Below are 11568 nucleotides of genomic sequence, written 5' to 3'. Positions count from 1 at the left end.
GCAAGTGAACGCACCGGTCAGCCGAGCTCACCGGCACTTGGAAGCCAAACGAGTACCTTCGAAAGGAGGGGAATGGGAGATGTTGAAGCCATTGCACTATCGACAAGGTGCACAGGAAACTGAGATCATGCTGGTGACCTGGAGCTCAGGCTTCCAAATTGAACCTGATCAGGTCAATGACTCTTGAAGTTTGAAAAGATGAGAAGCCACTGCCTAAGGGATGACGATTTTTGGACAAAAATAGCTCCAGAGCAAGTTTCAGCTCTTGCAAAACAATTCATTTCCAAGTCGAAGCTCATGCTCAAGCTTTCGTTACTTTATTCAAGCCAATCATTGGTGGCAATTCCATGCTTGCATACAGATTGCGTCCACCAATTAGCGCCTTGTGGAATCATTTTTAAAGCCCTTGTACCACATATCAAGTCAGTTCAGTCGTGTATAGTAGCCCAGTGCTTGTTGGATCCAGCAACGTCTAAGGTCATACTTGTTAATTTTCAATTCGTGGTGTGGACTGTTCAAAACTTCTATTGGCTTGATACCTCCCCCTTCTGGAACTTGTATGTACAAGAGAACTTCATGAGCGTTTTCAGGCTATTTTAAGGCTGTCAAGCTACTGATCGCCCTTCATGTCGTAGTTTACACCCCGTCCGGCTTTAAATAGTCCAGGGAAGAAGCTCGTCTAGACAAGGTACTACGAGAAATGCTTGGGAAGAGGGAGAAACGCTTTTTGGAGGTCCACAGATTGCCAACTGGCTGCCTTAGTCGACAGTCGCTTTGTACACTCTATACTTGAGGGTTTGGTCAAAAGGGAAATCCATTCCTGGACATCTATGGATTCTGAAGAGAAGAGGGGGCAGATACATTAGCATGAGTGCACCATGTCCGAAAATAGCCAAAACCTGAACCTTTGTGTACTTGCTTGCCCTTTTCAGACAGATGGCAATGGCATGTAACGGGTTAGTCTTTATTTAGAAGCATATTGCTTTGCAAGGCATTCACAAGCAACTTCTGCTCTCTATCCTTCCCACGTCTCTCTCCTCTATCTAGTTTGCAGCTTCAATTCAAAGCCAAGTCTATTAATACGCATAAAATTATTGTTCTGACCTGACGATTTCGATTCAAGGTGACACCATGGCAGATCCGGCAGATCCTCAAATGTACTGCCTCACTTGGAAAACTCACAGCACTGTGAGTGGCAAGAAGTTCTATCAACACTATCAGGTAAACAAATGCCAGGCCTGCATACGCATTTTTGAGTCAGCAATAAGACCATGTCTCTAATTCTAGGACAACATGTATACGGATTGCCAAGTGTCTTGTGGAGATCATACCATGACCTGCCATCGAATGGTTCTCTCCGCGTCGTCATCCTTCTTTGAGAGGATCTTCAAGCAGAATCAGCAAACGCAGAGACCATTGGTCATCCTCAAGGACGTCAACTCGGACCTCTTTCAATACGCCATTGAATACATGTACACTGGCCAGGTCCTGGTTCCTAGTGGATTACTCCAACGGTTTCTGCAGCTCGCCACTGAACTTCGCATCGAGTACGTATGACTTAATTTATCTTAGTCAAGACCGATCCTTCTTCATGTTTTTTTTTAATTTCTTTTACGTGCTAATAGAGGTCTAATGGACCCAACGAAAGATTCGGAAATGGAATATCCACCCTCACCCAAAGCCATGGTATACGACAACTCGCCTCAGGAAGAACCTAACCATATCATTGTTGATCCTCAAGCCGATGAGACCGAGGAGAATAAGAAGATTGCCGCCGCTGCCAACTCGTTGGTCAATTTGAGCCCCAAGAACCAGATGAAAGGTTCTAACAAGCCGAAAGGAGACCAAGGATCGGCTCGAAATCGCAAGGCATTCAATCCCAAGCGCATTCGACTGGAGAACCTCTGTGGCGCATTGGGCTCCAGACCCAAATCAGATTCACCCGGAGTCAATGGAAGAGAAGCAAATTCGCCTGGGACAGATTGTTCCAGCGAGGTCAGATCAGTGAGGTCAATGAGTGAAGCAGACCCCCATCACTTCTTGGGCGAGGACCTACGCTATCGCAATCCCTCTGGATCAAGCAATGGACTCGTGAAAGACGCCCTCACAGAGCAAGGAGAGCTTTTGCGTGAGTGGCTCGGACACCTTTGTTTAAATTAATAGTACAATTTCAAAGTTGTCCTTCCTTCTGTTTCAGTCAAGCTTCAGAACTTGAATGGAGGTTCAAAGAATGGACATTTCGGAAAGGAACCCACTTCAACCGTCACGAGTGGAGCTTACTCTGCCATGTCCAATGGACTCGAACCTTCCATAATATCGGTTGGTCCTGTTTTACTTTCATCTGGCCTTGAGACCTCGACTTTAAAAACTAATTCGTACTTGACATTTCAGAAATTACTCAATGAACAAATGGAACTTTTGCGGAAACAATCTGGCACTTCTTCCTCCTCCCTGGTGAGCAAATGCATACAGGAATAGGTCGTCTTCAGATCTTTTATAACAATAACTCTTTTTCTAGACTGCTGCTTTAGGAGCAGCCATGAACTTGGACCTGAGCAAAATGGTTCGAGAACATTTCCTGAACAACTTTCCCACTGACCTGTCCAATCAAACGGCTCCAGCTGCAGCTCATGGCTTGCCAAGTCTTCTCCAACGACAATCGCCTCCGCTGAAAAAGCATCGAGCAAGAAACTACCCTTCCGGAGGGAAATCGAAGCCATCTGCCAGCATCGCTCTGGATGGTAATTCTTCCAGTACATATTTCCCAGGACCACTCCTGATGCCTGTTTTTTTCTGATTTGTTTAGAGCACGGAAATCCAATCCTGGGGCCCAATGGCAAGACCATGGTGCGATGCGAAGACTGCGGCAAGCTCCTAGCTGACCCTAGCTCGTTATACCGGCATCGCAAAATCCACACCGGCGACAAACCGCATACTTGCGACATTTGCAATCGCGTCTTCATCCAACGGTAGGACATTTGGCTCGCTGTTAGTTGGATGCAAAACTAAAGCTTGACGTTTTCATTGCAGGTACAATATGAAGCAGCACGTCAAAACACATATTGGCGAACACGTCGATCCAATCATTATTGAGGGTCTCGAGGATGACATTCGCCGAGTGTACTTAGGTCTGGAGGGTGTGGCCGATGAGGATGAGGTCAACCGGCGTTTGGCTCGGAAAAATAAGAAACGTCAGCAACAAGAAGCCAAAGACATTCTTCAACGCCAACGCAGTGATCACCATCAACTCCAATACCAACAGCGTGTCCTCCAAGAGCTTCAGCAATCCACATCCGAAATGTCTCCCATATCCCAGAATGAATTGGATGGCATGGAGTAGTGAGCTCGTGCGTGTACAAATAACTAAAGCCTTAACATATTCAATGCAGAGTACAAACTTGACCTGTACATATCACCTCCGCTCTTGTAACAAACCCCTGGGAGCTGTGTTCCTCGCAATAATACTCAATCTAGTCCTCCCAAACTTTGCCCTCCAACTACCAAGCTCAGGCCAAACAGAAATCAAAGATTAAGACTCGCAGCAATATTCTCTACGAAAGAAAGAAAAACGTCTATTTTTCCACTTCAAATCAAAGAAAGCATATCTGATATTTTGTATCTAGTCAGTTTTGTGTTTCTACATACATGTCCCTATTTCAACCTTTGTGGTCTAGTTGCAATTTTGTTTGTAGTCATTCCTCCTTTTCCACGTGCCAATATGACTACCCAATTAATCCCACATTTGTTTCGTATACTATTTGTGCGTTTTGTCCTCAATAATAAAAAATGAATACTATATTGAAGATTTCTTCCATCCAAATCATCTTGATCTTCTCACAAGCTCAAGAACTCCGCCTTGAAGAACCCCAAGAACTGCTGAAGCATCAGTTACTGACGCTCTAATTGCGGTATCTCAATCAGGCCATTGCCCGCCGAGCATATTTGAAGAAGCTGGCCGTCGATGAGCAACTGATCGAATGCAGTTCAGAACCCATTTTTTTAAGGCGAAGGAGTGAATCTGAAATCGAGATGAGATCGTACTACCTTTACTACTTAAAAAAAACATGGCTTAGTTGCCTACCCAATCGGTCTATTCTGTCGGTTTTAGGGTGTCAAGCTCAAGCTTTGTTGTAATAAATTGTCAGGTCTTGACTTGATTTCCTGACGAGCCATTTGGTATTCTTCAACAAAATTCAAAAATGTATCATTATTTCTAGCATCTCAAGTAAATGCTAATGTAAATATGCAAAACGTTTAACCTATCAATCTCAAGGCTTTAATGCATGTTACAATTTTTTTTGATGGATTTGAAGTTAATGAGTGAAACGCGTCAAATTTCTACAAGCGATGGAACGGTAAGGAAGTCCGCAAAAAAAACTTGAATGGTTACTGATGACGATTTCGAACTTGGTAAGATGCAAGATATTGCAGGAATCGGAGTTCAAGTTTTTTATGCAAGCTTGCCGTAACCTTGTTCTGAGCGCTCGTCTCCCGTTCATAATTCCTTTCACGAGGGTGTCGTCAAACGAGTCGACGGCGAACTCGTAGAAACGCCAAGGAATTTTGCGCTACTTGGCGGCCAATCGTCATTTGTTTATGAACGGAAAGGTGGGCCAGCTCATAGAGTTCGTTGCTTTCCAGAAGGGACCGACCCTCACACAATGGCGATTCCTCCGTTGCGCCTACGGATAACAAGATTTGATGGAATGACGAAATTATATGTCGAGATCAGACCTTTGTTTTGGGAGGGTGTGCGTCACATTTCCTTCTATGCATTCCCGAAATCGCCTTTTTTCGCCTCACCATGCCTTTTGTTGTTGTATTTACTTTGGATTTTGGCAGAGTTGTCCCTTGAATATCCAAAAACATCCGATGCATGTTGGTTGAACCAACAATCTTGGGCAATAACCATCGTATAAACAAACGTTTGTTGAATCTCAACAAAATGCCACACTAGACCCAATCCAAAAGTTAGAATCGGATGAATAAGTCGATAGAATCTACACCCGACTTTCGTGTTAGATTGCTATGGCCAGAAAGTGCAATAGAATTGGCCTTTAAACATCGAGCTACTTCAGATTTTTCAGTACTGCCAACAAGTCTTAATCTAACGAACAAACATGCAAATGGGCAAATAAAATTGTCTAGTGAGTTATCTATAACGGAAGAAAACCGAAACACTTGACATCAGTGGCATCATCAAACATAAGAGTCCATAATATCGCGCAAAATCTGTATGATAAACATAATCAATGCAATGCTGAAGACTAGCCTCATCAACTTTAGAAATCCCTGAGCTCTAAAGCGTTCATTGATGCCTTTTGCTTATCACCATTGTACCTAGCAAAGTTAAGAAAAGTGTCACGAAGGAACAGTTACTTCATACGTTTTTAGGCCGCTATTGTGTTTGCCAAAACCTAAGGAATTATCGTTCCTATCTAGTCAGGTTGTCGACAAAAACATATATTCACCTCCATTTTTAGCACACACACACATAGAGGCACAGTACATAATTTTTTAATCAGTGTAGAGTTTCTGTATGAGTAACTAGTAGTACTGGTCCCAAGGAAATGAATTTGCTGTGGTTGTGGTAAATGAAATCAACACCCCCAATAACGGCATGCTTTAAATGTAACAGTTTTATGTTCATTCTTAACCTCGGGATTTAGCCAAAGCTTGTCTCTGCGATGCCTTTTGTTAAGCATATTTGATGATTCCTGGCGATCGATCTTGAAACACAACTTAGACTTAAGTGACAAATTATTTACAGCTTCAAGTGCCAAGCTCAAATTCTATCCTTCTCAAGGAAATCAACGACCGGAAATGTCAAATCTGGATTAATTCTTTTAGCAGAGCTAGAGGCAATCAGCTAGCAGATTAAATTCTTAATTCAGATATGCAATTTGTCCCCTCCTGGCTCAATCAGTTGGGAGTTAGGCTCATCAATCTGGTTTAAACTGAGCGGGGATCGACTTAACGTCAGGATATCAAGGAGGAATTTGCCTCTCTGTAGTTAGAGGATCGGTTGTTTTCCTTGAACAAGGGCTACTGTAGCCAACGGTCAGCCTGTTCCTTCCGTGCATTGAACATAATCTGGCTCGACTCTTGTCCAGGTTTGTGAGGCACCATTGACTGCCAAGACGATTATGTCTGCAAGTTCTTGACAAGGAGCTAATCAGTTCCATATTCTATCCAATCTCAAAACATCAAAACTTTGTGCCATACAGTTACTATTATTACAATTATTATTATTGTCGATTGTTGTTAGCACCTGAGGAGACAATATGCAAGAATGAGATTGTTGTTTGCAGGAGTAAAGCTATTTTTTTTAAATTTTCTGGCGCAGTTTCTAGAAATAGCACAAGCTTACCCAAGTATCATGGCAGGGTCGATTGTATTTTCCTGTCAGACAAATCGACCATAAATGAGCTAGTGTTCATATAGTTTGGCTAATCTTTATTTACAACACTTAGACATAATACTCTGACCTGTTTATTTCTCAAGCAGGAGTCTCGAGCCAATTTTTGCCGAACTTATCCAAGAATTCTGAAATATCGCTGTTTATCGTTAATATTGCCTTAAAATGTTGTTGTCTGAGTTATCATTTTATTTAACATCGAGTATTCATTCTCGTTTTGCTGCGTTTTTCCCAAATAGAGTGTGTTCTCAAGGATCCCAATTTTCGACATATTGCACACTACAACTCAAGATGACCTTCGCTTTGTCTTCTGCTTTTTTTTTGTTCCGAGAATGTGAAATGCCTATTCTAGCCACTCATGAAAGTTTATCCAATACTTCAGAAATCATCATCATCGTCATTATCATCATCAACCAACCAGCACCGTGCATATACGATCAGTATTCCGATATTAAGCCAAGATGATAGTGTGATGATAAAACTGCACCAAAAAAGGGACATTTTTGAGTTTTGTAAGACAGTTTCACTCGATTATTGAAAATCAATTGGATCATTGTTGGAGTTGGCCAAGTTACTCGTATTCGTCTAAATTCTCTCTCCACAAATTTCCAAAAGCACGCGGTCCGACTACATCTTGCCTTGAATTTCAATTTCTTCATATGCCTAATATGTTCCCTTTCGCTACACGAAATGAAACATTTACAAGAAAGAACCAAACGGTTAACAACATATCGGTATCATTTCTTGTCGCAATCAAGAGCATTCCATCAATCATGGGCTGGAGCTGAGATCACAGGCGACCTATTCAATCTGCACCACCGCTGACTAGGCGATAGACAATAAATTCATAACCTACCTTTCCTTACTTGTTCATGTCCGGGATGTTTTTCTCCATTCACTTTTTCTTTTTCTAGTTCTAGTCGTATTGGATTACTTTGACCATTTTGACTTTGAATTTCTTCATTCCTTTTACATATCGTAGGTAGGAAGGTAGGTGTATGTTTTTACACCTATTCATAATGAGTCAAATTCTTAGGTCAATTGTAATGCAATGTTGTCTTATCGTTTTTGAGGTATTTCTGATTTNAAAACACGCGGTCCGACTACATCTTTCCTTGAATTTCAATTTCTTCATATGCCTAATATGTTCCCTTTCGCTACTAGAAATGAAACATTTACAAGACAGAAACGATTGGTTAGCAACATATCAGTATTACTTTTTGTCGCAATCAAGAGCATTCCATCAATCATGGGCTGGAGCTGAGATCACAGAGGACCTATTCAATCTGCACCACCGCTGACTTGGCGATAGACAATAAATTCATAACCTACCTTTCCTTACTTGTTCATATTCGGGCTGTTTTTCTCCATTCACTTTTTCTTTTTCTAGTTCTAGTCGTATTGGATTACTTTGACCATTTTAACTTTGAATTTCTTCATTCTTTTTACATATCTAACCTCGTAGGTGTATGTTTTTACACCTATTCATAATGAGTCAAATTCTTAGGTCAATTGTAATGCAATGTTGTCTTATCGTTTTTGAGGTATTTCTGATTTCAAATTTCCCGTACTTTTAAGCTTTGTCAAGAACGAAGATGGATTGTTGACAAAACATATCATCAAGATTAACCATGCATTTTCAAAAAAGCAGTTAAGGGGAACATTCCACGTTTCTCCTACACAATGAAAAATGGCATCAAGCAATATATGGTAGTTGGCAAATGTCACTCGATGGGGAATGAGGCGAAAGAAAATGAGGCTTAGAGCTAATTGAGTAAAAAATATTACCTTTACGCACGGTTTTAGTAAGGTCGAATAAGATTTATTTCTTGATTAGCATTGGTTCAGGATAATGAAAACAGTTTCAAAACTCATACAGGATTAGATACTCGAAAAATAATCTTAACAAAAATATTGCCGGGCGGAACTAACTTACGTGTCAAGGTGTAGTGAATGATCAAAGCATAATAGAACACCAATGATGCACATTAAGTAAAACTTCTTGCACGGCTATTGCTCCAATGTGATAAACTGGGACAATAAATGCATTTAAACAGTTAAAAAGTGACTCTGTTGTATTTAGATTAGATTTCAAGTTGCCAAAGTTACCCTTTGTTTTAGTTTGATCCTTGCTTGTTCAATTACTTGCTATATTACACCCATTGTGATCGCTATATTCAAGCTATGAATATCGGCGGACCCTTCAGATTTATCTAATGTTAGCAAACCCTATGAACCAAGTCTTAATTGTAGCTTCAAGTCCAAGCTCGGAGTGCATACAGAAATTTTGTGTCCTGAGAGGTCCATTGACCCCTCATTCCATCCATTTATCCACCCCTTTTCTCAACTCTGTTCCAACTGCTCTAGATGCTATTCATGCCATTGCACTGCTGTACAAAGCTGCTTCTCTTGCCTCTATCTCCTCTCCCTCTCCTCTTTCTCTCTTGGAAGATCAGCTCAGAGCACTTCCAAGTGGAAACAACCCAAGCCAGAAGGGTCACCCAGGCTATTGACATGTCCAACGAACGAAAACTGACCGGCACCTATCCAGACACAATGTGAACGTAGAGTTCAATGCCCTGTGTAAAATGAGGAAACGAACTTGGGATGCAATTACCAGATTTTGACGGTGTGCGTTCACAAAAACTCCTTTCAAGTTATTGCATATGCAAGTTAGGTCAAATGATTAGCACCAACATCAAAATTTTGTCAAGGCAGATCATTATTAGTTTAGATTATTAGCCTGATAATTGATTTGATCAAATTTTAAGATGATGCAATAAGCCGAGGCTTTCGGCCAGAGATCTATGGCGAGAAGTATCATTGTTGCAATGCCAGCCGCAATTGACTACCAACATAAATACAATTGGAAAAGTAGTAGAATTTCTTTTGTAAATTTTGGTCTGGATGAGAATACGGAGTCCTTCAAAGAAATTACTCTTAAGAAGGGATGTGTTTGGTGGCATGTTATGGACTCCATGTCCAACTTGTTCTCTTTGCTTAAAAGTTGAAGGTTGCATGTATCTACTTTGACCAGATAAATTGCATTAGAGATGAATTGAAAACATTGAAATACAACATAATTGGTGGCTGTTTCATTTACCATTTCTGTTTGCCTTCAAAGAAAGAATTCATATCTATCATCCATTATCAAACGTGTTGTCACACAAGGTTGCGTGATTATAAACAAATGACTGTCGAATTCCCGTTGCCTTGCTTGATTACAAATCCACGTGGTCTCCGTTCTTCATTCCAATGCAAGTTAAAATTGTCAACTTGCGAGGGAAAATTGGACAACAACCATTACTCTGGTACATGACTGTACACCTTTTGTTAAACATGCGATAAATATTGTATTATTTAAAGGCTAGGAGATGCATCTCATACCAAGTGGTAGTTGTACACTGAATGACTTTGGGGAATTATTTCATCTTTGTCTTATCATTCTGTATTTGGAGATGGCGAGTACTTTGAAGAGGCTTGTCTAGAATTAGTGTTGCATTTTTGTTTCTGAAAGCAAGCGCAATGCTATTCTTTAGAACTCTATATGCAACAACATTATGTTCACTCATCATTGTATTGCTATGTTCAATCGTAGTGATGCTCATGATGGTTGTCAAATCCCTAAAACCCATAGCACCCTCTATCATAAATAAGGATTGGCAAAAGAAGAGCATGATAGCAAATGCACAATCTCATCAAATCCATTCAGATGATAAGACTTATCTATCGTTGTCGAGACATGCCAATTTCAGCAAGTACTGTTCATTTGGAGGTGTTACTTTGCAAGATACAAAGCTGCTGCACTCTGTTCTTCTATCGTATGATATGTTTAGTACTGATAGTCATTTCCTCCTCCTTATGTTTCCAATTAGAATCCAACTACCAGAGGAAGAAATTGGCGGGGTTTTGTCACCCAAGTGCTTTTGGTGGGAGAGGACGAACTAGGGGTTCTCAGGACCGACGACCCAGTAGATAGAGCAGACAATGAGGAAGGAAACAATCATAACTGGAGCACGGGGTGGTTGCTCAATTGGTGGTGGTGTTGTTGCTGGTGCAGCAAATCGAAGATCTTGGCTACCTCTCAGGACAGTTGGACTGTCATGTGTTCACAACGTGCGGTCAGCGTGTAGCCCAGGATCTAAGATGTCGCACTGCTAGCCTACTCAATAGTGAAAATGCTATCGCTATCACCAGAATGGCATCAGGGGCAATTTATGTTTCTGAGCAAACTGCGAAGAAACTTGGCCACATTCTTGACAAGTAGCGTCTCTTTCTAGCCCAAGCGCGAAATAAGGTCATATCTTTGGCTAGTCCGAATGAAATGTAACGTTATACGACCGCCTTTTTTCGTCAGAAACACGATAGGTGATCTGCTCAACTGGTGGAAATATCCACCACTTTTACGCGAAGCATATTATGATGATAATGAAATTAAGCGAAAGAGTAGTGCCACTGTACACCAATGCTTTACACGAGGCATATAATGATGATGATGATGATATTGAGCGAAAGGGTAGTGTAAAGAATATTGATTTAAACTCATATCGAGGGGACGCAGTTTACACAAAAACAGAAAACCACTTGGCCGACTCTAAGACTATAAAATCATTTCATAATTTCCTCAGGGAGTCATATTTGAGGGCGGTATAGGATTTGGTTTGACCCACTTAATCACTTGACGAGCCACTCCAAAACAACGGCAACCAAACATCCCAAGAACGGCGTCTGTAGGAGCAGGAAGGAAACTACCGAAACATAGCATTTGTGTTTACATATACAACTGCGTTATGAAAACCACACGAGAATTTCAATTTTAGAAATAAAAACAATTGTATGGTCTTAAAGAATAAAAAAACTTGACGTGATCATGTCCACAGTTATGGTCAATGTAGGCAAAGTAGGCAAATATATGAGAACTATGCCCATAGTTTCTTCGATCCCAAAACAGTGAAAGTTCTCCACAAGATCTTGGCGGCAAAGAGGGCGCTTGTCCGAGAGCGAAATCAGAGCGCGCAGTCAGTAGAACCTGTATGGTTTTAGAGGGGAGTGGGGTCTAGGCTCACCCATTGGGTAGCGGCAAGTAGCCTGCTGACCAAGGCTACACACCAACAGGCTACAGGGCTCGCGCCGTCGCCCTAACGCAAAAG

General features: G+C 41.3%; 1 protein-coding gene across 2 annotated transcripts; it reads left to right on the top strand.

Annotated features, from left to right (window-relative positions):
- The first annotated feature begins 394 nt into the window (after window positions 1-394).
- Window positions 395-3798, top strand: LOC131891990 (zinc finger and BTB domain-containing protein 24-like). 2 transcript variants are annotated; one of them, XM_059241702.1, is made up of 9 exons: window positions 395-557; window positions 1124-1221; window positions 1288-1547; window positions 1626-2128; window positions 2198-2319; window positions 2392-2454; window positions 2519-2741; window positions 2807-2969; window positions 3031-3798. In XM_059241702.1, exons 2-9 carry the CDS (start codon window positions 1132-1134, stop codon window positions 3338-3340), a joined length of 1734 nt encoding a protein of 577 aa, XP_059097685.1. In that variant the 5' UTR covers window positions 395-557; window positions 1124-1131; the 3' UTR covers window positions 3341-3798. The 2 variants fall into 2 exon arrangements, with proteins under 2 accessions (XP_059097685.1, XP_059097684.1); XM_059241701.1 differs by having other exon boundaries at window positions 395-688.
- Window positions 3799-11568: the final 7770 nt, after the last annotated feature.

Source organism: Tigriopus californicus, chromosome 12 (assembly GCF_007210705.1).
Source record: "Tigriopus californicus strain San Diego chromosome 12, Tcal_SD_v2.1, whole genome shotgun sequence".
Classification (NCBI taxonomy): domain Eukaryota; kingdom Metazoa; phylum Arthropoda; class Copepoda; order Harpacticoida; family Harpacticidae; genus Tigriopus; species Tigriopus californicus.
The sequence above is the reverse complement of the archived record's forward strand: the minus strand, read 5'-3'. Positions and strand labels throughout refer to the sequence as shown.

Excerpts from the sequence above, each read along its gene's own strand:
- LOC131891990 (XM_059241702.1), top strand. The coding sequence starts at position 1,132 with ATGGCAGATCCGGCAGATCCTCAAATGTACTGCCTCACTTGGAAAACT. Across the intron at positions 2,129-2,197 it reads AGAGCAAGGAGAGCTTTTGC|TCAAGCTTCAGAACTTGAAT; the intron begins GTGAGTGGCTCG and ends CTTCTGTTTCAG. Across the intron at positions 2,970-3,030 it reads AATCGCGTCTTCATCCAACG|GTACAATATGAAGCAGCACG; the intron begins GTAGGACATTTG and ends TTTTCATTGCAG.